The sequence below is a fragment of the Mytilus edulis genome, chromosome 2 (assembly GCF_963676685.1).
Source record: "Mytilus edulis chromosome 2, xbMytEdul2.2, whole genome shotgun sequence".
NCBI lineage: Eukaryota > Metazoa > Mollusca > Bivalvia > Mytilida > Mytilidae > Mytilus > Mytilus edulis.
Window position 1 is genome coordinate 56,244,487 of NC_092345.1, and position 27,095 is coordinate 56,271,581.

At 29.9% G+C, this 27,095-nt stretch overlaps 1 protein-coding gene across 3 annotated transcripts; it reads left to right on the forward strand.

The window, feature by feature from the left end:
• The first annotated feature begins 292 nt into the window (after positions 1–292).
• LOC139512470 (dual oxidase maturation factor 1-like) lies at positions 293–26,703 on the forward strand. Of its 3 annotated transcripts, none has more exons than XM_071300099.1 (9): positions 293–391; positions 18,855–19,022; positions 19,489–19,546; positions 21,579–21,716; positions 22,398–22,457; positions 22,949–23,102; positions 24,260–24,471; positions 25,078–25,229; positions 25,561–26,703. In XM_071300099.1, the coding sequence occupies exons 2-9, from the start codon at positions 18,867–18,869 to the stop codon at positions 26,239–26,241; spliced, it is 1,611 nt and encodes a 536-aa protein (XP_071156200.1). In that variant the 5' UTR covers positions 293–391; positions 18,855–18,866; the 3' UTR covers positions 26,242–26,703. The 3 variants fall into 3 exon arrangements, with proteins under 3 accessions (XP_071156200.1, XP_071156201.1, XP_071156199.1); XM_071300100.1 differs by lacking the exon at positions 293–391 and adding an exon at positions 10,278–10,352; XM_071300098.1 differs by lacking the exon at positions 293–391 and adding an exon at positions 17,514–17,785.
• The last annotated feature ends 392 nt before the right edge of the window (positions 26,704–27,095 follow it).

Here is a 27,095-nt window from a genome sequence, read left to right on the forward strand (position 1 = left end):
TGAATTTTTTCGTGACGATCAAAATCCTTTTGGTTGGTTGAACAATAAATAATTATCATCATGCGTTTTACAAATGTACTTTCCAATACAAACAAACATAATTATTAATAGTTCCTTTCGGTCCCGTTACTTGAATATTAATATATTATCTCCACTGAAATAAATGTCACAAAATTAATTTAAAACAATCGTATGATGATTAAATTTTTGTAAGATGTATGTGCAAATGTCAGCATAATCAATTGCTACTTATTGATGATAAATCAGCATAATCAATTGCTATATATTGATAAAAGATATGTAATATGCACATTTGCAGTTGGTTAAATAGTACCTTCTAAAAGATATATGTGTGTCATATTACAAAATTGAGAAATACAGATAATAGCAGGTAATTATTATTTGTTATACTAGTTAGAAAAATGTACTTGACGCTGTCTTCATATGCAAGCAGAACATGGCACTCACGAATTGCTATGTCAGATCCTTACTCATATTGCACTTTCAAAACCATTTGTCTGAACATCTTTTTGAAAAATTCCCAACTCCGGTCGCCTTTATAGCAGAAAAAGCAAACCGTGTGTACGCATCCACTCTTGTTATTTTTAGATGTGATTTTTTCAGTTTGCTTTACGTTTAAAATTATAAGGATGTTCGCTCTTCTGATTAAAAAAGCCGCTTTTTAAATGACTGGAAGATACAAAGACCTTGTTGATAAATATTCCGTAACAACTTAACAAATAATACACGATGGTCTTGAAGAATAGATTATAGGTACTAACGTTGTTTATCATCTGAATTACGGGTTGCAGTGGTCTTTTATTTTTAAATTATTACTTTACTGTTAAGTCTATTTTGGTAGTATCCATTTGTGCGTAAACTACACGTCATTAAGTTATTGTGTTATTGTAACATTTGTGTATTCTTGGGTTTCGTTTTGCTTTTGTGCTTTATTTTTTCTATATGAATGAGAAACTAAACAAACACAGTTTTCACTTGAAAATTTTGAAACGAGATGGAAAAAAATAATGATTTGGTACAGCAATTCAAGAGAATGGTATCTCATGTACATCAAATTTAATTGCCTTTTTCTCAAATTGATGATACTCTCTGTTTGTAAATAATTTGAACCATAGATCGTTTATAAACGGATAATTTCCAATTACAGATACTTTTTCATTCTCAAAATTTACTATTCTGTGTTTTTATAATAAGACAGTTGGGAGGATTTATTCAGATTGATTTGCGAGACATTCACAATTTATTGCTCACGATGCAATAAATCAGATAAATAATTTATATAAAAAAATAAAGTTTCAATGATGAAGCATTATAAAAATGAAACAAATTTTAATAAATAAATCGACATTGTGTTTGGTGTGAATTAAGAAAAAAAAGGCTCAAACAGCTTCATAGCAATGCAAAGTTATGTTAAGCTTTGTTGGTGATATCATATGAAACTTTTCTGTAAATAATGTATTGTCGAAAAACAAAGATACTGCTACAAAAGAACAAGCACGACAACAGTTGAGATGTTGAACATTTAAAGCAAAACCTAAAATGTTGGTGTCAACTGTTATCCGAAAGATTCAATTGTTGGACATATTAACATTGCTATAATATTTGTACAATTTGTGGTAGCCTGTTCTGTTGTATCATTATTTAAGGAAAAAGTACTATTTTGAACTATCCTTGAAGTAGAGACTTGTCAAGATGTTTGGTCCTTTGTTTTTCTTGTTATAATGTCTGCTGGAATATAAGTACTAGTGATGTGGTTGATGTAGTATGTATGATCTGAATAACTTTGTAAGTCATGTTTTTATGTGGTGCTCTGCAAATATTGCAATCCAAGTTGATTAATAATAGTTGTAACACAACAGGCGATATGGTTATGGTTTTGAGTTAGCTTATGTGTTTTGCTGTATGTTTTTGGAATCAATTGAATGATCGATATGCATGTTATATGACTTGATGTGATATAGCTGCCTAGGTAAAATCCAAGATAAGTAAAATGAAGAAAAAAAGTTAAGTTAAAAATAAGAATATCTACTGGTAACTGTTCTGCTAAGTACAATTAAGTGATCAACTTATGAACAAAAACTATTCATTAAAAATACAGAAATCGAATCCTTGTACCTATCTGTTCATCCTTTTAAAGAACATGTTGTTCAGCCTAAGTAACTCTGATAACACTAAAATTTATCTCTTGGAGTTTAGGTCTTGTGGAAAGAAGACGTACTACTGTGTGGAAACATGAGCACTCATTGTTTTATGTCAACTTCGAGACCAGCAGTCGGTTTCACAAAAAAAACTTACGACTAAGACTGATCGTAAGTATACTGAATTGTTCATGACTTACGATCAATCTTAGTCATAAGTTCTATTTTGTGAAACCGACTGCTGATATGTAACAATGATACACTGATAGACACTATCATGGTTTTGTATTAGATGAAACAATAAAAGTAAAATAACGAAATTTCAAAACGAAAAGTTCCTTATCAATGGCAAAATCTTAAAAAGCTTAAACACACCAAATGAATTGAATCAACTGTTATCATTACAGACTTGGTACGGTATTTCTTTATGTTAATAAAAACTTGTGTTTTCAAGCTGTTTTTACATCTAGCTAAACCTCTTACTTGTACAACAGTCGCACAAAATTCCATTACATTAACAACAAAGTGTGATTTAAACAAAAACATAAAAGGGGAACACGTCAAAATTTAGGGTACGTCAAATGAAACATTTTTTTTTATAATATTAGTTGGATCAAGTAGCACCTCCACAAGACTATTCACCAAAATATGTATTTTTTCATAAGGTCACAAAATTGTACGTTAAGTCATAATGATCATATAAACATTTATCAGTTTGTATATTTGAAAATCTTTAAATTAGAACAGAAAAAGAAATGCGTTAATGAAATAAGTTATAGAATAGATAGATGTTGTCCATATTGATCTACAAAAGAAAGAGACGTGTTTAGATAAACGAACGACATTCAATGTAGCTTGTTTATGTTCTTGTTTAATTTTTAGAATGAACAAACTATCAATGGTCATTCACATGAATCGTTTTGTACTTTGGAAGACACGACATAATAACAACATGTAGAACATGATAGGGAAATACAATTTGTGGTACACTTTTATTATTCATAATTGAACTTTGTTGAAATATTTCATTGATAAAATAAACAGACAATAAAAATGAGTGGGATGTGTAACTTTATAAATTAATGTCTAATCAAAAGAATCCTCACAATGATGCATTACTAATGGCTAATTAATACTTAATTAAAAAGGTGAGTACACTTATTTAATCACTTCCAGTCGTCTGTGTCATTGGCCAATCCAATATAATGTACATGTATATTTTAATATTTCTGGTTTCAATGAAAGTTATATATAGAATAATGGAGATTTTTTGGTTTTTGATACAGACTTAATTTGCAGGAATATCAATCGAGATAGCAGGTCATTTAGGAACTTTCGAATGAATGTATAAGCGTAATTTCATTCCACCCAGTTTTTATCCGGGTAACTGTTTTTCACTAGAGAATATTGGATGTAATTAGTGTGAAAGCGTTGATCTTCATAGTTGTTTTGTTTATATTAAACCAGTTTATTCTTTACATCAATTAATATATTAAAATTAGAATAGTTTACTAGGAACCAGTTTGATTTATAAATATTGACAAAGAAGATCTTGTTTCATATCGAAGTCTACCAAAACGCAAATGCACAGAAAAACTTCAGCATATTACAATTAGTGACAATTTAAAAGCATATAATTTGATTAGAAAAAATTATCAAAATTTAATTCGTAAATAAAGCATTATATTGTGTTATCATGTGTTCAAAGTGAGTACTAAAAACGTCATCAATGTATGAATTTTTAAATACTAGTGTAATAAACCCCGGTTCAAAGTAACTATTGCAATCATTCCAGTAACAAAAATCACTAGTAAGGGTAATAATTCTTAGGTCAAAATCACTAGTGTTATCATTACTGGTTCAACAAATGTATGTGAACATTTCGTAGATGAAAACACAAGGTTATTTTGTCAACTTTTACATAAATTAACTATGTAAGTTTTAATTAATTCAAATACCCCAAGAAAATACCAAACCCCATTTTTATATATTTCCCTTGAAAAAAAATCTCTATAGAATCTTATCAAGAGTGGAGGATATTTAACACTGGGGCCGAATTAAAAACCCTAGTGATTTTTTGTTGGTGGATAAAAAAAACACTAGGGATTTCCACCCTCCTGATAGAGTACACTGGCGGAATCAAACCACTGTTGCAAATGCACGAGTATGTTATATTTTATGAAAAAGCGCAAAAAGCGGAAAAACGCCTCATTCATTTGACTTTTACTTATATATTCTTAAATCTGAGATCTTCTATCTCTATACTCTGTTGTGTCTTATTAAGAAACATCAGATATAGTGATTTATGTTGCCTTTACTGGTCAATCATACCGTGTGTTCTTCATATATCACAAGAAAATGGTAGTACTTATTTCTCTTAAATTTTATTCACACTGGGGCAGTTTTCCAATTATCTTTCAATCTCATTATAATTTGCATCATCAGGTTTTAACATCATTATTTGGGTTGCAGTTCAGTGTTTCTGTTGTTCCGTTGCTTTCCTCTTAAATTTGATACGTTTGTCTCGGATTTGGTTTGTTACCCATACTTGTTTTCGCTCAATCGATTTATGACTATCGAACAACGGTATATTATTGTTGCCTTTATATATAATACTTCTGAACATGTTATTCAAATCAATAATGTTTAAAGCAATTGATCTTAACAACAATGATGGTACTTTTTAAAGATTTATAGAAATTAATGATAAAAGAAGAGCATTTTAATAAATTAAAATGGAAGTAAAGCTATGTTATGTCTTTTTAATACGATGTGTTCATTTTGCTAACGAATCCCATTAGATGAAAAAAGTTTACAAAACTTATATATTTGATGTGAATTTAGAATTCAAACTAGAAATTGTTTGATTTTTGAAAAAGTTATTTTAAAAATCCATAAGAAAGAAAAAAAAACATGCTAATGTAACAAATTATATTGAGAGAAAAACAAAACAAAATAGTGCAAGTTATTTGTTTATAAATCAGTTGAATGATTTAATAATCAATTTATATATAATGAATAGTAATTGCTTTCCTAGCTTTAACATTATTTCTCTGTACATACGCATTTTTGATTTGCGACACAGTAAAACAATTTTAATCTGATAATTTTAAAATGACTATAACATTGTGACAGTCGTCTTAAAAAAAGTTTGATACATTAATTCGTAGCATGGAACTCCCTTATGTGTAGGGATTTGTGGTATCTACTTTAAGAGTGTAGTTTTAATGTAATAATCATTTAAACGACTAGATTTAAAGTCATATAATACATTTTATATATTTTTTTCTAAGTTAAAAATGTTTTTATATACTTGAACGTATAAGTTTTATTATACAATAAAACATGAACATAAACTTTCTTTTAAAAGAAAATTATGTATGATATCAAAATCTTCAGACATGTGCTGCTATTGAATTGTCTTCCCGTACTCTAATTCGCCAACAGCTTTTTCCTTTGCAATGACCTTAACTTTAACACCTATCGGTAGAACTTCGGCAATCGCAATCGCACTTGCGAATGAAAGTAAAGATCAACAAACGTAAAAAGAAGATGTTATAAACTGATTATGAACTTAAAAAAAAAATATATGTATACTAATTCATATAACAACTTTTTCATAATAACATAGTTTAATGAACAATTAAGTACGCATGGGAAACAAATGCGTCTTAGATTGGTGGTAATTTCTGTACGATAGGATGATTAAGCTGAAGTACTTGACTGGTACGTGCCATCACATGATATCAATTTACCAAAATATACAAATTTTATTACTACTTATAAACATAATATTAATTAAACCAGACGCGGTAGAAACACGCCTTTTATGTTATAGTTCTATTATATGTCAATATTTGAACACACTACTCGAGTCTCTTCCTGGTTCAAGTTCTGTTTGAAAATGCAATGAATTCCAAGTACCTGCTTTTAAAAATGTGAAAATCAGTCGTACAATTTCACTACTGACGTGTCATCGAAGATATGGATGGAAAGCATTTTTTTGACAAACCACTTAACTAAAATTATCGAAAAAAAAATGTTTTGATCTTGCTCCCTTTGCCCATAGTCTTCAGCATTCTTGTGAAATAATCGAAAGGGGACGATCATTTATTATTCAGGGAGGGACAGGCGTTGGACAGGTTGATTTTTAGAAGATAAAACATTCATTTCCAATGTGCTTGACTGACTTTCATATACGCAGTTTTCTTCTGCAGTATATATATTCTGTCTTCTGTATTTTGATTTACTTAATTTCCTAGAGGGCCGAAAAATGTATTTCCATAAACCTTCTCCATCACCGCATCAGAAAATCAAATGCTCAACCTCCTATTCCTATAAAGATAAATTTACAGTATTCTACTTAACACATCGCATTCAACGTTTACATGTGATACAACCAACATTTTTTTATGTTTATGGTTTTATTAAGCTTAAATAAGAATACAATTAAACCACGCAGTACATAAATGATTAAGGAGATCAGTATGCTAGAAACATGTTAAGAACAAGACCAATTATAAGATTGATGCGAAAAAAGGAAGAACAAGAGAATATTCCATTGCCACCTTGAAGGACATATGAAGTATAAGAGTCATGTTATTTTTAACTTTTTGAGTACTATTTAGCTCAGATGTTGCTCAACAAACGTATTGAGACTGGTTCTGCTTAATCTGTAGGTATTGGAAGTTTGAAAGTTGGTAATATTTATTCAAACTAGTACTGTCATTAAATTGGATAAATGGTATATGATATAAAATGACATCAGTACTTGGGTATTTGGACAAGATTTTATATGCATCTGCAATACGACAAATACGTTTTCTAATAAAGTAATGGTAGAATTATGACAACATTGTAGTGAGTACTATATGAATACATCTTTTTTCAAAGCTCTACAAAGGGTGTCTTTGCTGTTTAGTCTATTTTTGCGGTGTTCATTTGACGTGACTAACTTATACAACCCGTCATTGTGATATTGATGTGCTTTGGTAAATTTTGTATTCTTGGCTTTTTTTTTGCAGGAATGATTTGTCTATATGCCTTTTTGTTTTTCTTTGTTGACAGGTTTGTTTGTTCATATAGTGATTGAGATTAAAACACAATGTTGACTACTGTACCCCTATTTTGACATTTTTATCTAGTATGTATTTGTGTTTTGGTTCACTTATTGTTGTCAATATAATGGAATTTTCTGCAACTGTCATACAAGCGAGAGGTTCATCTAGTTATTAAATCAGGTACAATGCACAATTAACTTCGTAAGAAAATACCTGTACCAAGTCAGTTTTTATACATTCGTTTACTTCGTTTGAGCTTTCGATTTTTCCATTTGATTAAAGACTATCCGTTTTTAATTGTTCTCGGAGATCAGTATTTTTTTAACTTTTCATTTGCAATATAGATATATTCAATATATCGGTCATATAATTCCTTTCATTAAAAATCAGATCTGCAGTTTCATTGCAGTTTCATTGCAATTTCAATTATTCAATTTGGAAACGTGCTAATATTATCGTAACGGGAAGTCACAAATAAATGCAAAACCAATATACTAAGTTTAACAAACATAATCATACTTAGACTACATATATGTAAAGGAAAAATTGATAGGACATGCGTCATTAATTTAATGAGAAGATGATTTTGCGTGAAATTGTGTGTCTACCCAACATTGCTATTTTTGAACTGCAACCCCCTAGATATGAAATCCGGGAGTCATAGTTCGTTTCAGATCATCGTATATATATACACAAAAATATGTAGCAAAGCTTATTTCTCGTAGTACTTTTCTTCCTGGGTTGTTGTTCATGTTCTAATTCGTCGTTTTACATATTGAGAACAGCGAATCAATCTTAAGTTTTTCTTTTTTGATACTACTTTCGCAGAAACAGATTATTTCCAAGGAATGATGTTCATTCAATTTATAACAGATTATATTTAACTATTATACTGTAAACGATTATATGTTGAATTATTGCGTTATTCCAATGCAATGCACCACAAAACACGATGCACATTTAGTACAATCTCAAAAATATAATAAGAACATTGGAATATTATTTCCAATTGTTCTGGGTTTCTTCTTAACATTTTTTTTTGTTGGCAAAAGTAATAGAACAAAGTAAAATGTGCAATAACCGAATTTAAATGAAAAATAACTTTTCTGTTTTACACTTTCTTTACATTTTATTCTTTATTGGATTTTCCCATTCTTAATTTTCAAAGCAAACAATGATATGCTGAGTTTTAAAGACATCTATCGAAGTAATAACAGTTTTAAATTGCGATGTTTATAGTTTATATGGTGAAGAAAGAAAAAAACAAGCATAAAAAGTCACTTTAAGTATTATTTGACAACACGTCCGATTTTTTACATGTTGATATCTAGCTGCACAACATGTTACGGTACATATAAATATGCTATTATGAATACCATTAACAAAATTCTAGGAACTCTGCTGCATTGTCATATAGTAAGGGATTTACCTAAAGTTTTCTACAAATAAAACACCATGCATGTTTACATAAACTTAAAAAAAATGACATTGGTATAAGAGTCATATTTGGAAGACAGCCTTACGTTCAGCCATTAGTAAAAGGTCGTTTCGAGACGTTTGAAAATAAAACAAGTAAGTTTAGAAGTATTTTAGTTATATTGTGTCAATTGATAAAATTGTGTTTATTATGCGTCAAAATGAAAATAGATCAAACTATATCACATGGAAAAGGTGCATGGGGTTAGTGTTGATATTTTCATTTGAATTCAAACTAAGCCAATATACGTTATGTTATGTTCTGTAAATAAAGGCAACAGTAGTATACCGCTGTTCGAAATTCATAAATCGATTGAGAAAAAAAACCCAATCCGGGTTACAAACTAAAACTGAGGGAAGCGCTTCAAATATAAGAGGAGAACTACGACACAACAGAAACACAACATTAATATGTAACACAAACAGAAACGAACTATAATATAACAATGGCCATTCTCCTGACTTGGTACAGGACATTTTAAGAAAATTTGGTGGGTTGAACATGGTTTAGTGGCATGCCAAACCTTTCCGCTTTAATGTCAATGTTAAATGTAACATTAAAATGATATACATTGTATAAAATATTGAAAATAACACGTTTAATAATTTCTTGCGTCCGAAGCACCTTTCTGGATTTTATTTATAAGCTTCGCATCGAGGTCAGATAATCTTTTAGAACTTACTACAATTGGGTACTAGTACATCATAATACTCAAATTCATGTTTTGTCATTTTACTAAGAAAAGTTTGAAAACTATCTTAATTATAAAAAAATGCATAAGTAATGAACAATCTTTCGGTAAGATAATGAGCACTAATCTTTAAGATGAAATGAAGATTATGATTAGAAATAGTTTTTGCATTCATATTTGGTTGTTTATCTATTACCCTTTTAATTTGATACCAAATTAAAGGCAAATCTCAATAAAAATCCACCGTAACATCTTGTATATTAAAATGATACATCTCTTTTTTTTATACTTTTTACTAGTTGGTTTCGTTATAAAGACATTTTTCAAAATTTTCTGGAAGTGAAAATATACATATTTGTGCAAAAGAATTTGTAGCATGATAGGTTGGAGTTGAGCGATATATAAAGGTAAACAAATCTTTAATTTGGTTTGCTGTATATCGTAGCAGATCACCTGTAATTTTTATTTCTTGTGATAAGTAAAACGTATGTATAGCAAGGGCTATCTATATCTAGTTGGCATATTTACACGCGTCATTCAATCTATATATATATTCGGGTTTTTACAGTTGGTTGACCATGAATACATGCAAATTGTTCCCAACCTTTATTGCCAACCAGGATACTAGTGTATAAATTGATGATTAAATAAATAAAAATGATATCCCCTAAATTCCATTGGATAAAAATGTTAAATAGTAATCCGTATCTATGAAAGGAGGTACTAATAATTTATTGAAACGCAAAACCCAAAACGGTCAGTTATGTCAATCAATACAAAATATTTCTATTTTGCTGACTTTAAAATTGTATTAACGTTTATTTCAGATTAACCAATCATAAATAGGGATAGTTCGGGTTGTATTTGCCGGATGGCATGTTAGATAAAAAGAGGATTTTCTGAAAACTTTGAATAAATATAATTTGAAACGATACATGCATGTTAAATCGTTGTACGCTTAAGAAGTAAGTGTTAGATAGTTAAGCTTTAACTTTATCCGTTTATACATTTAATCATTAAACAAATATTATTGTTTTAATTTTAATCTTGAAATTTAAATACGTTGTTAAGATACTTGTATCTATAGAATTGTAAAAAAAAAAAGAGAATAACATGCAAAATTCAAAATAATTGCATTTTAGAATAATAAAAAAAATATCATAACTTTAAACATAGTGTAAAACTTTAAACATAGTGTAAAGTTATATGGGTTATATTTTCTATTTTATACATTGAAGTATATGTATAGCCTCTCTATTAAATTTAGTATGTTGGATTAATTGACATTAATTTATTGAAACCTGTGCACGTCATATGGGTTCCATTTATCATTTCTGACATTGCTCCATCATAGCTATTGATTTGACGTTCAGTGACTGATATTAGAGTGGATACAGCAATAATTTTTTTTTTACAAATGAATTAAAAGTAACGAGATATTTCTCCATTTTTGTGTGTTTATGTATTAGATCTCTGTAAAACCAATATGGTACATTGTAGAAGCAAGTTTTATTTCAATTCGATTTTTTATTTTTCGATTTGAGAAGTATCCTCCTTAGTTTTTACCACTGAATCCGATAAAATGTACTAAAAAAATAATTTGCCCATCGTTGAAGGTCGTTGATGACCTCCAGATGTTTATTTTTGTATTTATATGTCTGGTTGGTGTTCAATTACCATAACACTTTATTGTTTCCGTCGTCATAATTGAAATGTAAATCACTGTACAAGTCTAAATGCAAACCCTTCTATTTTTTCTGGATATTTTATGATTTTGTGTTTAATGAAATTTAAACCAAGGCGATCGGATCCATGGTTATACAACGAATTTCTCTAAAAGTACATAGGTCAATTAATTAGATACGTCCAGTATCTTATCATTCTTAAAGAGTTTAGAATAAACAGTAGATTTTAGAATTCTTTTGCTGTTTAAACATAGTGGAAGTAAGCAATTCCAATAATTAATATATTTATTTAAAAGAGATAAAGGCAGTATAAGTTTGTTTAGTAGCGATAATGTGACTGTGAACGCAGGAAGTGTACCCGATCTAATAATTAAACCTGGCTTTAATCCTTCAAGGCATTTATCTCTTTAATCGTTCAGTAAAGTGCATGTTTATTGGACATGGCAGTATAGCATGCTATGAAGTTCACTGTAATAATGACCTATATTTTACTTACATCACACTGACTTTCGAACTGGATAGCACTTAGTTCCTAAAATGACTTTGTTAAAAGTTGGCATTGGCCTACTTGACTGCTGTTTGTTATTGTGTTGCATATATTTGTTTTTCGTTCATCTCGGTTATCTTCTCTTTTTCTTTTCTTTTTTTTACGTTCTAAATGAAGTTGTTTTTATAGGTTAGCATCTTAGAATCTTTTGAAAAAATATTTATTTAAAAACATAATCGGAATGAAGACGAAACGAAACACGAAGAGGAAAAAAAGCGTTTGAACGGGAAAAACTTAAAGAAAAATTGATAAGATTAAGTAAAAGTCATACTGAGTTTCGTCATCAGCCACGGAAATATGAGAATTACGAAGAGGTAAAAAATAATTATTTTTCTTTCGTTCTAAAATGCGCAATTGGTTTTGAAAAAAACAAATACAGGATCAGTATCATCTTAAATGTTCCATATGCAATAACACTTTCAGAAGATTTTTCATAGTTGAAATCGTTATTGCATCTATTTTTTTGTCATCGAATATCTAATCACTGTTTTGTATTGAAAAATGAATCACAGTGCTATCTTGTCTTTTTCTGGTTCAGCTACCAATACTTTAACTTTTTGCTGACAAACGATAACACTTCTATGTAAATTCAGAAAGAACATATTTAATGTTTGATCAACATTCGTTATTCAAAGACCTAATGGACTTTTATTAGAACTTATATTTTGGTACATCTGTAGAACCAATACTGCGGAAGTATTTAAATTAATACTAAAATAAATGATTTTTGTATGACATATCGTAAAAGTTGCTAACATGTCATTTTCACCGTATGATAAATGAAAATCTTGATTACGTAATAAAGTATTACATTTTTCATAAATCATTCGACCTTTAAAGAGAATTTACAAGTTATTGAAGTTTTCATTACATGTGAAGAAGATTGATTAAGATTTTGAAAGAAAGAACACAATTTATTATTATTGAAATTAAAAATGCACGATTTTGAGACATGCATTTTGATTTAAAACTAATATATGTATGTTGTCTTCTGTTAGCGTACGATTGTACTTCTCCTTCCCGTTTACTCCATAATAAAGATTGAATTAAGGGCAACGATACAGTTACAGGGGAGATAAAGACGTTGCTAACGTAAAATGTCATTTTCGCGACGTCAAACTGTGACATATCGGGAAAAGATGCATTTTTCGACTGATTTTTATCATTCAAACTGATTTGATTTGAAAACGAGTGCATGGACCCCCATTTTTAAAAACGACATTTTGTTTCATTTTGCAGGGAGATTATATGGACCAAATTTTATAAAACTGTAAATAGTGCAATTTTTTTAATTTTGATAAATATACAGTAAAAAATGACGTTTTTTTTCTCAATTCATGACCATTTGCTAATATACTAGTTATTTCTGAACAAAAAATGCATAAATTTTTAGAATTCTTATAAAATACAGAAATAACAAATTATTTTCAGGCTGGAATTAAAATTTTTTTTTTTTTTTTATTCTTTTCTAGAATACTATTGAAAACACCCGACAATATGGAAATAGATGAAAATTCTTACAGCATGATGAATATCATTATCAATGTGGTATATTGATGAAACTATAGCCCAATTTCTGTATTTTGATATAAAGAAGGTGGTACATGTAAAGGGTTATTTTCGTGCAACATATTTTGACATTTTTTCCCCCGTGCAGCCGTGAAAAAGGTTGTCGTTATTCATCGTAATTTGTGAAATCGGTAAAAAGATCAACGTGCAAGAAAGTTTTAATTGTTCGTTCATCGTTAAATGGCAATTTTATTTCGCCTTCTTTCGTGTAGTTAGGGGAACATGGTGTAACTCGCACCATAAGAACTATTCAAGCTGATGCATTTTCCCCTCACAACTTTCGTGAAACTTTTTCATGCGATACTTAAGTGTATACAGTGTTCTACAAATACCAAAACCAATTGTATGTTTATACTCTATGATAAGAGCCTACCCCCTCTCTTTACGCCCCTCTATAAAGCATCATCAAATGTTGCATATATAGAAAAAGTATGTGCATATATAGAAAAACTATGTGCATATATTGAAAAGTATAAGCGTATCTAGAAACAAGTACACATAAGGCAGTTACGGCGTTCCATAAAGATTTGATATCATCGAATGATTGATATAATTTTTTTTGTGATAAAGGAATCCTTTTTTTCTTTGACGCCTTACTTCGACGTCATAATGCTGAAACCGCCATTTTCGGTTGGACTTTAAGAGCCTCAACTTTGACATAGGCGGATCCAGGGGGGGACGTGGGGTGCCCGGGCACCCCCCCCCCCTTTTCGTGGGAAAAATTAGGTTGAATATATAGGGAATCATTGAATCATGACTGGAGCGCCCCCCCCCCCCTTAGGTCAGTCAGTGCCCCCCCCCCTTTTAGGAAAAGTTCTGGATCCGCCACTGTTTGAGACCCAATTGAGCCAGCAAATTTTCATTGAAAGCTAAAAAAAAATTGCATATATATAAAAATTCTTACCTTTTATGTGTTTGTGCAAAATATTTCCAATTAATCCCTCCAGAAATAATAATATAAGTAACAATTCCATCCGAGGACTGCATTTTTTAAAACGTTTATCTGATTTCTTTTTAGGAGATTTAAAATAAATTTTACACCAAACTTGGTAAAATTTGACAGACCCGAATTTCTGGAACCTTTGTTTTACATTATCCGGAAATTCAGGTCTGTCAAAATGTACCGAGTTTGGTTCAAAAATATATTTTATATAAAATGAAGCATCTTGAGGAGAAATCAGCTAAACGTTTTAATAAAGCAGAAGGCGTCAAAGAAAAAAATTATAATAGCCTTTCAAGACGTCATCATTATTTGGACTACCTTCAAACAATCTCTTTCAGAGTAGAATTTTTATCAATCTTATTCAAAGCATGATCATACTAACATGAAGTGTGACTTAATTTTAAAACATTATTGTTGACTTAGCCCCCAGAAACTGCTCTGAAATACTTCTATATAAATATAAAAATGCATAGTTTTTTTAATGTTATTAATATTTTTTTTCAAATAGAAGAAGAAAAATATTACTGAGTCTTTTTTGTTATTTATTTTCAAGTTCATGATCAGCACCATTGCTTTATTGGTTTAGTGTGTTTTTTTTATAATTTGATTCCATTTATTAGAACTAACTTGCATGAAATCAATTAGTCCAAATAATAATGAATAGCCTTTCAAGACGTCTATTATGATTTTCTTTCTTTGACGCCTTACTTGGCGTCAAAGAACAAAATCATAATAGCCTTTCAAGACGTCATATTCATTTGGACGAGAAATCAATGAGACAACATTTATTGTTATATTTAGATTGTTCATACAAGGATTGCAAACTAATTTCCTTTTATTTAAAATAATGAAGATTTTACATTCAGAATACTTTCATTATGATTTATTTTAAGTTTAAATGAAAAAGGTAGGACCAGGTATCAGGAATGAAAAGGAACTTTTTTTTATCATTTTAATCCTGTCTTGATCCATTATTCATGAATATTTTGACTCCCCTTGTATTAATTGAGTAGAAATTTATTTCTGTGTTAAAATAATTTAGTTACAGCAGTAAAAATACTTACCAAAACATAAATATTAAATTAACTCTGGGAATATTAAATTAATATGAAATTATTATCCCTATTATGGCACATAGGGACACATAAATGTAGCTGACATAGGGCCTATTTTACTGGGACTGAGTAATGATAAAATGTGTTTCTCTAATTTTTTTACGCATGTTTACAGTATCAAAATATATTTAATAAGATTATTTTAATAATATTCACATGTAAATAACAGCATAATTATGGTGCTTGATATAACAATAGTTTGTTTATGATATTGTCAAACAAAGGGACGTAACTCGTGAAGTACCGTCGGCCCCGTTTCGTCAGAAATATCGACACATCGAATGGCACATTTGCGTATCTTAGCGTATCAAGTGGCAGAAATTTGACATATCATAGTCCAAGTTGTGTTACATAACATAATTTAAATTCAGCATAGCTTCCCGAGAAGTTAAGAAAGAAAATTACGATTTTAATTTTCTGTGACCATTTTATTTTCGTCAACACCTTGACTTTGCAGACACATTTTGAGAGAAAACAATGAGTTTAATCCATTATATATTTCTTATATACTCAAGAATGTTCATTTACAAATCAATTAGTTTTAATTCATGCGAAAAACTACAAATTCAGAAAAACGGGCTTCACTTTTTTTGGTAAAAAAATGCCCATATATGGTAATCACATGACGTCCATTGTTGCTTTAAGAAATGGGGTCAAACCGGGGTCAGCTTTCCGACTGGTGTTGGCTTCTATCTCCTTGTTATGATTTACTTTGATTTAACCATTTTTGAAATGATGGTTTATAGACTTCATAAGTACAATTACATAACCATGATAAAAGTACACCGTCATGTGATTTTGGTGTGCTTTGTCTCGATGTCCAAAGGCAAAGACAAATTAGACATATCGATCTATCAACAGATTAAATTTTGCATATGACTTTGATTTTTTTGAAATGTTCTTATGATATGAGTTGCTTATGCACTAAAAAGTTCAAGTTGTAGGTTGAAAATTTGTACTAAATCTTCTTTGCGAAAATGAGGGCATGTTTTCTTTTCTAAAGATTACTGAACAAGCGGAAAAGTACTGTCGGATTTTAATGCTTGTTAGTCTAATGTAACACCTTAATATGATAATGACTAAGTGGTCAATGGTCATTTTTATATAAAGTAAATTTTAACAAAAAGAACAGTTTGATGTTATATCTTTTCATTCGATCTACCCAAATGAACACTAGAACATATAAAATATCAATACACAAACATAAAAGGTAAGACTGTCTGTTCTTTTAAGCAAATATACATTTTTTAGGAAACATGTACAAAGTTAATTTAATGTTTGTGTTAATTTAAAACTATTTTAGAGTAATATAAGTTAACGTGTTGAATTGTGAAATTAACAATATTTTTTATTGATATGATCAAACGTTTTCAATGTCAAATAATTTGAAAATATCATAAGCAAAAATAAAATGCAAATAGAAAATATCTTACATCCATTTAGAGGATTATGAAAGTTGTTATGCATTCGTTTGACGTGTTTGAGCTTTTGATTTTGCCATTTGATTAGGGACTTTCCGTTTTGAATTTTCCTCGGAGTATTTTTGTGATTTTACCTTTTAGTAGCTTTTTTTGTATCGTAGATGGATGACATAACTGGCTTTTTATTACATTTTCTTTTCTTTTTTAAATTAGTCGTGTTTTCTTTCTGAAATTTTTCTGTTTTTATAATAATAGCTATGATGTTCGGCCATAATTGAAAACCTTTTGCACGTTTAAGTTAACTATGGAATTCAATAGTTCGTTGCAACCTCAACGCAGGTTTTCTTGTAATCTTGCACAAACGCATAGGTTTGAAAAATTTTAAACAAAAATCACTTTGCATTTATATTAATATATCTATTTATTCACAATACTCGTTGTGGGGATTGAATCACATGCGGTGCTAAATTTGAAGCAGTGGCTTCAGCAGTGGCATAAGCAATGTATTTTCTAAATCGCCTTCTCTGTAGTTAGTGTACATGCTATTTCATTATTAATCTTGAAAGTTCTGATAATTTATTAAAATTAAGAGTCAAAAGAGAAACGCTCAAAGTATGTAAAGATAGATGGAACGACCATATTTGGTTAATGACTAGTGGTAGTTAAATATTCAGTAATAATTGAGGTTAACTATATATATATCTACCACGTTACAATGTGTCTCTGGTGAAAGATTGACGTGTACCGACACATTTTTCATGTAGACTTTGACATCGACAAGTTACGTAGCATAATATTCTTATTACGATCTTGTGATAGGTCGTTAATGTGACGTTTATTGAAATCGCCATGCATTATTGAATTCGATACGCTTCACTGGGTAATCATCTAGCATCTATAACTGTACTGGTTCCCGAATATCATCGGAGTCCTTACTGTTTCGTTCGAACAATAGACACGACTTGGTGATGGGGTTTTGGGATTTTACAGTTGTTTAAATTGTCTTCTACTGTGTTTAAATTCGATGGAGTTATTTTGGTCTATGAGTGATTGTCTAAAAGCAGGCATTTATTTGTATGATAAAGCTTTTGGACTAATTGAAGATTCATATATCATAGGTAGGCAAGGCTTTTTTCTCCGTTATGATGTTTTCAACTTTACCCTTAGCATGTCAAATATATATCAAATGAGAAAAGAAAAAACAATGTTAACATAATTACAATAAATAAATACATAAACAAGTTTTAAGTTGACTTCAATTTACATTTTAGAATTATAAAATACGCTTAACTTGTTCCTTTTTGTAGCGGTTAAAAATATGAATAATATTTTTGAATTATAACTTACATAAGTGATTAAATGTGCAGTTATGTAAATTATTCCTCAATATGAATGCATATCATTTAGTAAAGTACACATTGGCTCTCTGTAAATACCTGAAGGGCATACTACACATGTTATAAACAATGGATCAGGCCAAAAACATGAACGAATGACATGAAGGTTTTCAAAGTGTACATGTATTGTACAAATGTAGATATCTTTTTAAGTATCCTCAATGTCAAACATACATATATAAAAATCACACTTCTACACAGATGGTCCAATGCTTGTGGTAAACCTATTTGTACAATAATTGATTATCAATTAAAAACTATGTTCTTGCGGTAACAGTTGATATACGTGAGAATTTAATTCACATGTATATTTTATATATTTTTTTTCAAGCTTTTAACCTACTTTTCACCGCACTAGTTTTTATCTGCATGTCTTGCAAATTTGATGCATTCTTTAACAGTAAATGTAAAAACTTTTGTTTTCCATCACCTGTAATTGGAGTCAATGTACTTCAAGTGGCATTCTGATGACGGAAACGAAAAATTTCTAATGACTTAATACATATAAGTTCACTTATCACCAAATCATCGCTTACTAAATGAAGTTGTTTAGACAGAAATGTTATTTTCAAAAATCAACATAAACTCTACCTTTAGATGTTCTATAGGAAATTATAACAAATTATTATATTTCAAAACATCGAAAATGCCACGAGGAGGCGTATCCTTTTTAGTCCATGTGTATTGATATAAAATATTAACACTGATGATTCAGTGCAAATCATATGTGGACAAGTGGTTGTGCGGGATGAAGTGGTTGTGTGTTACAATGACTGGATTTCTTTTGCAGTAGCTTCTGAGAATGTTTGACAGCTTTCGAGGAGACTTTGGATACAGCTATTATGGCGAAAGAAGGACTTCCGCCACAATTGACATTCCATTGGTTGTTGTTGTGTATACATGTGTTTTGATCTCTATTGCAACTATCGTAGCAGCGGCTGGTATTAGAGGAAAAGGGGTAAGTAAATGAGTTAACATCAATGACAAAGTTAGACAAAAGATGTGCCATATATGCTTTAGCTTCAAATTGAGGCACTTAAGATTTTAAGGGCTTTGTCACACACCCATTTACCCTATAACTGCACATAGGTATACATTTGTTTAAACTGATATTTCACCGTCTGCATCCGTCTCCAACACCCCCTTTTTGAATAAAACAATAAATAATTATATATCATGTACCATGCTTTTACTATGAAACGGTGTTGCTTCTATACACAGCAATGGAAATAAATTGTGTGTAATAATTAATTCGATGAAACAAAAATTACTTCATGTTAAATTTTGCATCTCTCATGAAATTAAGGCCACCATAGTACAATCTCTGAGGAGATACCACAGAAAAATATAATAGCAAAGTATAACCATCTCTATTATAATAGTAAAGTATACGTAACTTTACATGGTTTCATTTTTCGTTACAGCGTTGGTACACATTAATCAGAGTTGTATATAGTTTGGCAGTAGGATCAACTTTGTTGCGTAAGTTTATTTGATAATTATTGAGATTTGTACGATATAATTGTACGGCATACTATTTCCTCGAGGCAACAGTAGGATGCGGAATTCAAAACATTATTGATCAGTTTTACAGTCTATCCAAATGTCTTTTTGAATTTCCTCATATTTATAAGAAGATAAAGTAAAGCTCTGACGTGTGTTTGTGTCTGTGACAAGTATGTGAGAACCTAAAGAGTCGGATGCATTGTAATTTCTACTTGTTAAAAGTCAGTACACGTATTTAGTTTTTAATACTAAATTTATTATACACATTATGACAAAAGAAAGGGCATTCTTCGGTTTTCAAACCAAAGGAGTAAAATTCTTAGCTTTAGGTGTAATCGAAGAACTTTCCTGGATAATTTTCAAAATATTTTTTTTAAGGCCAACTGAAGGAGCAATATGAATAAAAAGATCATAAAAATATTCGAAAAAGAAACTAGGAACTTTTATTTCTAAATAATTTGTAAAGTAATCAATGGAAAACTTAAGAAATGTATTTTATGACTCATTTAGCACTGACTACGGGTCTGATGGAAAAAAAACAACGGGGACCAACAGTCCACCAGAAGCAAACTGCCAGTATTAACCGCCATTTTTTGAAATGTAGAAAATTACAACTAAGCAAAAATTTCTTCAGTTTAAACAAAATTAGAAACTTTTAAAGTCACGGAAATTGTGTTTAATCGATATGACATCTGAAACACTACTCCAACATAATGTTTTTATGTCTGACATCATGTTATAGACGGTTTATGATTTAAAAAACATTAAATTTGTCACGTTGACCTCAAATTCAGTTGCCCCACTTGACCTATAATGTCAAAGGTGAAAAACGTTACAAGTACTTACAATATCCTGCTAGACGCAAAATAATGTGCTTTGAACCAAACTCATTAAAATTTGGAAATAATTATATTATAATGCAATGTTTTAAAAATTGGTCATAATTTTATTCAAAAGCGAAATAAAATAATATTTAATCTGTTCTTTATTAGTCCCAATATATTATTTCTTTTAATCAAAGTCGACATAGGAATCTATAAAACATTAGGTTCGACATAAATTGCATTTACAGTTATAATAATTTTTTATTATAGACTCAGAATGATCCATCATTTTTATGCCAATATGACTTTAAGAATGTGCTAAGAAAAGGGGAAGTGATCAATCATAATTGAAAGAGTTGATGACTATATAATTTTCAGTTGTCAAATTGGACTGTCAATTAAAAAAAGAGTATTTGCATTGCTATTTCAAAATTAATTTAATTAGTAAAAGTTTAACTTTAAATAGGACATGCATGTTAATGATGATATGTGTTGCCTTTTCAATTATAAATATATTTTCTATGTTTAAAATGTTTTTTAAAAATGTGGAAATAATAACAATATTTCTTTCCAAATTTATGATTTAAGTTTATTTGCATATTTTGCTTTTTCCCTCTGATATACGACTAACAATGGATATTCATAATTCAGACAGAATTAAAAAGCAATGTATTAGCAAAAAATTAAAAGCAGTAGTCTGATAGATTAGTTAATTTGGAACATTTGAAATTTGTTAATTTTCTCAATGTTATTAAGATATTGGTATACTTGTTTTTTCCAAAGCACTTTCACAATATGAACTAGAAAAATATTTAAAATGATAATTTATAAAATGTAAATACCTACCCTTCTCATTAAAACAAACAAAACAAAATAATTCAAAACAAAGCAAAACAAAACAAAAACAAAACAAAAACAAAACAAAACAAAACAAAACAAAACAAAACAAAACAAAACTAAACAAAACAAGCATAACATATAAATGTTTTTTTGCATGCGTTTAACATCTAAATAAATGTATGTATAGGTCAGTGCATATATTTTTTAGAGTATGCAATTGATTGATTGTATTGTCTTGAGTATTCAAACAAACATTATTTTTTTTATAAATAAAAAGCAAAAAAAGAAAAAATTCCTCAACTTGTTCAATTTCAATTGAAAAAGCAAACAATTTTTCATTCCAGTTTGTTTGTATGGTGATTGCTGGGTGGATGGTATAGACAAAAAAGTAAATGTACCATATATATATCGTTCTGATGCAGAAATAACTGGACAAGTCGGCCTTAATATTGGACTTCAGAAAATTAATATTACGCTTAAAGGTAAATATGTCTTGTATGATTGAATACACATACACGAATTACTATATAACTTTGATCTGACATTGGTAAACTTAAATAGATACACATTTGTAAGATGTTTTGTCCAGGATATGTGGCAGACTTTCTAGATTGGGAAGCTGAATTCTTTTTGACTAATTAGGATTCACAATATTTCACAATACATGTAGAATTAACATGCTGTCTTTGCCAAACCGATCGAACACATGAAGGTATTTAAGGAATACATTGTTATATGAATCAAGAATATTCTTTAAGTTAGAAATTAAGCATTTTTGTAGAAAGTCAAAGTTTATATCATGTTGAGGGAACAAAAATCGTGTATATTGCAGTAGCATTATCGGTACTAATTTCCTGCATCAGGTTTACTTTTCCTCAATCAATGTCTTCGGTTATCTTTTACAAATTGTAACTTGGATTGAGACTTGTCTCATTGGCACTCATACCACATCTTCTTATATCTTCTCATCAGTGATGATCAAAATATTGATAATCCAAAACCTTAAGCAAATATCATAAGTATTTTTTATAAAACACCATCTCGTCTCGAAGGTTTATTTTTTCTTTACTTTTGAGTAAATTTTAACAGGAAATTTGAAGACTGTAAATAATCATTTATTTTAGCATGTTTATTCATTTGCAATCTTTGTTTTTGTATTTCAGGGACTTTTCAAGGTTCTCGGGGATCAATAAAGTACAATGAAGCTATTCCTTTTGACGGAGGTAAATTTATACGCACTGTTATTTTTATTATCATTTACTCATTTTAGGTACAGTTAATAGAAATTTCACATTTCACCAAAAGTTATTTTGCTTTATTCTCAACATTTTTGCATTACTACGATAATAGCATAGGACACACCAAAACAAAAGTTTTGCTGAGCAAAAAAAAATTGTTTGTGTTATAAAAAAACACACCAAATTATGGTCAATTTGATCTTATTGATTAATGAAGCCTGTCATTTTTGTCATTATTCCAGAACTATAACGTTTTGTGATATTTTGAAACCGTGACTATTAATGTCACAAAAAATCTGTTGAAGAACATGATTGTTCAAAAGGGTATAGCTCCACTTTCTATAATTGTAGTGTAACATTTAGTAATGTTTAAGATCGTTTTTTTATATTCTCTACGAAGTGAAGGAGCATTTTTTGTTTATCAATGAAATTCGAAATAGCTCTATTTTCTTCATAAAGATACGTTTCTTTTTCAGCAATGGGTTCTGTCAGTGACTTCCGGGATTTTTTGGAGAGAGGATTACCTCAGCCAATGTTAACAGTGGTAGAATTCTTCAGTATTGACGAAGGAGGTTTCAGATGGGGCCGGAGTTTTGCAAGGGCAGGGTACTTTGCCAAAATTTTACTTTTGTAAGTTTATTTGTTAATTTCTGTGTCATTTGATCTCTTGTGGTGAAGAGTTGTCTCATTGGCCATCATACCACATCTTCTTTTTTATATTCATTGACAAGATAAAGTCCAAATTTATAATTTTTAGACATTTTGATATAGTAGCATTTTAGGCACTTTTATAAAAGCGTCTTCGTTTGACCCAAACTCTACTTCTCCATAGTTAAAAAGAACTACTGAGGTAATAAGTTCCTGAGTTTAGATGATCGTCATTTCTCTTTGCCTAAACTTACCAAGTAAGAAGAAGAGACATGTTTTCTCTGTCAGAGACGCTACATGTCCTTCATCGCCTATTCGGCTTGATTTCAAATTTATAATAGTATGAAATTCAAAACAGTGTAGCTGTGGCCATTGATTGACCCATCAAAATCATCCATTGACTGGGACAATTTACGTGAACGTTTGTCTGTAACAACCACTGTTCATGACGTACCTACGATAGACATTTAAACTGTGGGGTCACCAAAGGTTTCTTAACGCCTTTAATTATAAAATAATTCGAAAAATTAATCAGGAATAAACTTTGTGTTTTGATTTATATAATTGATATAAATCAAAATATCGTGTTATTTCTGATTAATTTTTCGAATTACTTTATTTAGGTTTTGAGAACCTTTGGTGACCCCATAGTTTAAGTTTCTTTAAAAAGTACATAGTGAGCATTGGTCGTTACATACAAACGTTCACCTAAATTGTCCCAGTCAATGAATGATTTTAATGTGTCAATCAATGGCCACACTGTTTTGAATTTCATACTATTTTCAAAAGTAATACGGCTTGTGGATATCAACATACACAATGTAGAATCCGACCGATTATTAACCATTGAAGTTTTGATGTGGCCAAAACAGAAGATGCTTACCCTGTCTGTATACTTGGTCTTACTTCATACTGAGATTCGGATATATTTCTCTTAATGTGTACCTTTTCACACAAGCAAGTATTTTTATTTCAACAGACAGCGGTTTACATTTTTTATATTTACTGATTTCGTTCAGATACCCTTTAGCTATGATGTATATACCTATTTTAAAGTAATCAATTTAAGTTATCAATCTACTAGTATATAAAAATAATACAATAATTAAATTTTATCTATAGTTTATTTTATTTTTCAGGACATCGTTTTCTTTTTGGATCCTAGCAAATATAATGGTGTGCAGTGTGATATACTACGGTGGAGTGTTATATACTTTAACTGGCTTGACAATGTTTTCAGCATCAATAGTTTATCATTGCATGATACCTACAGCAAAACTTCGATTTTTCTGTTCAGAAAGTGAATTTCATCTTCATTATGGGATATGCTTTTGGTCAATTCTATTGATGGGTAAGTCTTTGAACACCTTTTTCTCATTGTTGAAGGCCATAGGTTGCCTATAAATGCTTACATATCCACTTTATTTGAACTTTGGTGTATAGTTGTCTCATTGACAATCATACCACATCTCCTTATTTTTATATTAATAGTTTCTAATCTCTTCATTACAAGAAAGTGGATTTATGTTCCAAAGAAAGACGACATTAGATATGGCCATGATCTCAAAATATTCATAAAAATCGTCTTATGTAACAAGACCAGACTAATAAAGTCCGCAATTTCTGTGCTTATACATTTATGTACATATATGAAGGTTCATATTAGTTTAATGTTTGTGGACATGAATTATGTATGATATATTCGTAATGGCTTCAATAAAGATCTCTATTTACCATACATAATGGGCATTGCATGGAAATACAAATGTTGAAGAAAAATAGTGAATTTATACAATACAACCCTTTACATTACTGAATTCAAATCACTTTATCTTTTATATATATATATAATACTTAAATTGGGTCTGAACACATGTTAGAAGGTTTTGCTAAGGTTTTGGACACGATTATTTATAAAAACTCTCAACTATATATTTTTTACTTTCTTATTTTATAGGTCTTTTGACAACCATAGTTGGTTCCATTATTTTAATCATGGATACAAAAATGCCCAAAACAATACAGAAATTTTTCTTGATCGAAGGATTCGATGATACAGAGGAGGCATATGAATCACAGAAAAACTCAATATGTTCAATGTATAAAAAGGTAAGAAATATGTGTATTTCAAATCCGTCTTATGTGTGCATAACTTTACGCTTAGGGGTGGTTCAAACGTTAATTCAAAATTAAATGTCAATTCATTTTTCCATGAAGTTTGTGAAACATAAAATAAGAATGCTTTACTTTCCTCTTTTCGATTTTATGTCTATACAATAAAATGGTTCTTAGCAATAAACTGTTTTTCAAGATTCGAATTATTTTGATGTACAGTATTATTATGATAACTCAATTCTACATTTTTCAATTATACCATAGATGTAACATATACCCTTATATGTATTCCCATTTTATTCATACATAACTTTTTGTTTTACAGAACGAATTACGAAGACAGTCTGCTCCAGCCTTAGCAAACTTTCACAACAGTTCAACTGATTTGTATAAAGCAACTCTATCTTCAGTCGATGAAGACGCGGAACATACACCACAGATGAAACGGAGTTCTACAAATCCTACCAATCTCCGTAGTTCCTATTCTTTAGAATCTTTGCGCGCATATTCAGAAAAGAATTCTTTTACGAATATTTCCAAGGACGAAAAACATTATAAATCCAACCCACTATTTGAACAAAACGAGAACTCGAATAAACTTAATACAGATATATTTTCAAAGAAAAGAAAAGGTTCAATACCTGGTAGACTCCAATCTGCAATGTCTCTGGAATCACTACCGTCTATTCCTGACGATAAGACGCTTTCGTTTGACTCGGGTGTCGATAACGACGAAGGTGAAAATATACTTACAAGTGATCAGCAAGTTCTACACACAATAGAAAGTGACAGTGATGACAATGGCGACGAACATATTGACGTATCTATGTTCGAAACTCATTCACGAGATAGAACACTAGAAAGAACACGAGAAAGTCAGTCATCTTCTAACACAGAAGAAAAACCTAACAATAATAAAGTTTTTACAATTAGTATAGGTAATGCTGACGAGGAAGAGGAACGTCTCAAGGAAATATATATCGATTTAACGTCTGCTTATCCGTAAATCGATACTATCGATAAAATAATCTTACTGGGCAATTTCATAAATTTCCGGTTGGAACCAGACTGTACACAAATAAATTAACAGTTGAAATCCGTCCTTGGAAGGTATATGTAAGAAATAAAGGAGTAAAACAATAGTTATGTGAAACCTGTTAATGATTAGTATGGTACAAATGTAGATTAGAATTACATTGGTTCGATGTATTAGATGTAGAACTAACATTCTGAACATCATAGTTTGGAGGTCGAATCGAGAAAACTAGATCTAGTAAATGCTTTCGCCACCATGCTTTTTGTTACGGACTTATGTTGTGCTTACCATTGTCTTTCATATTATGAAACTTTTCAATTTGAAATTGAAAATATGTTATTTATTATTTTGTGATTAATGTGTGCCAAGCCTATATGTAAATAAAACAGCAGAATTATGCATGCTTTAAATGAATAAAATTTTATGAATGAATTACTTCTTTTGTAGTTGGTACCAAAAAAAGGGAAAAAATGTACTAAATGTACCAATGAGATCTCTCTAACCTTTCAAATCAAATGAAAGCTAACAACATTTTGCATAACACGGTTAAATCATAATGTCTTTATGGTATCCAAGATAAATCGAGGTGACTGTATTTGATAGATATACTAAATTACCAATGCGTGATATAAATTATAACAAGTCTTATAGCAAATGCAAAAAGTATCAGTTGAAAAGTAAGATAGAAAACTATTCCATTGCCTTTAAATAAAAGAAACAGATATGAATTTACTGCAAGCGCCATTGTTCGACATGTTAATGATAATAATACATTTAATTATCAAAATGAACACGACTTGAAGTCTTTATTTTATAACTTGTTA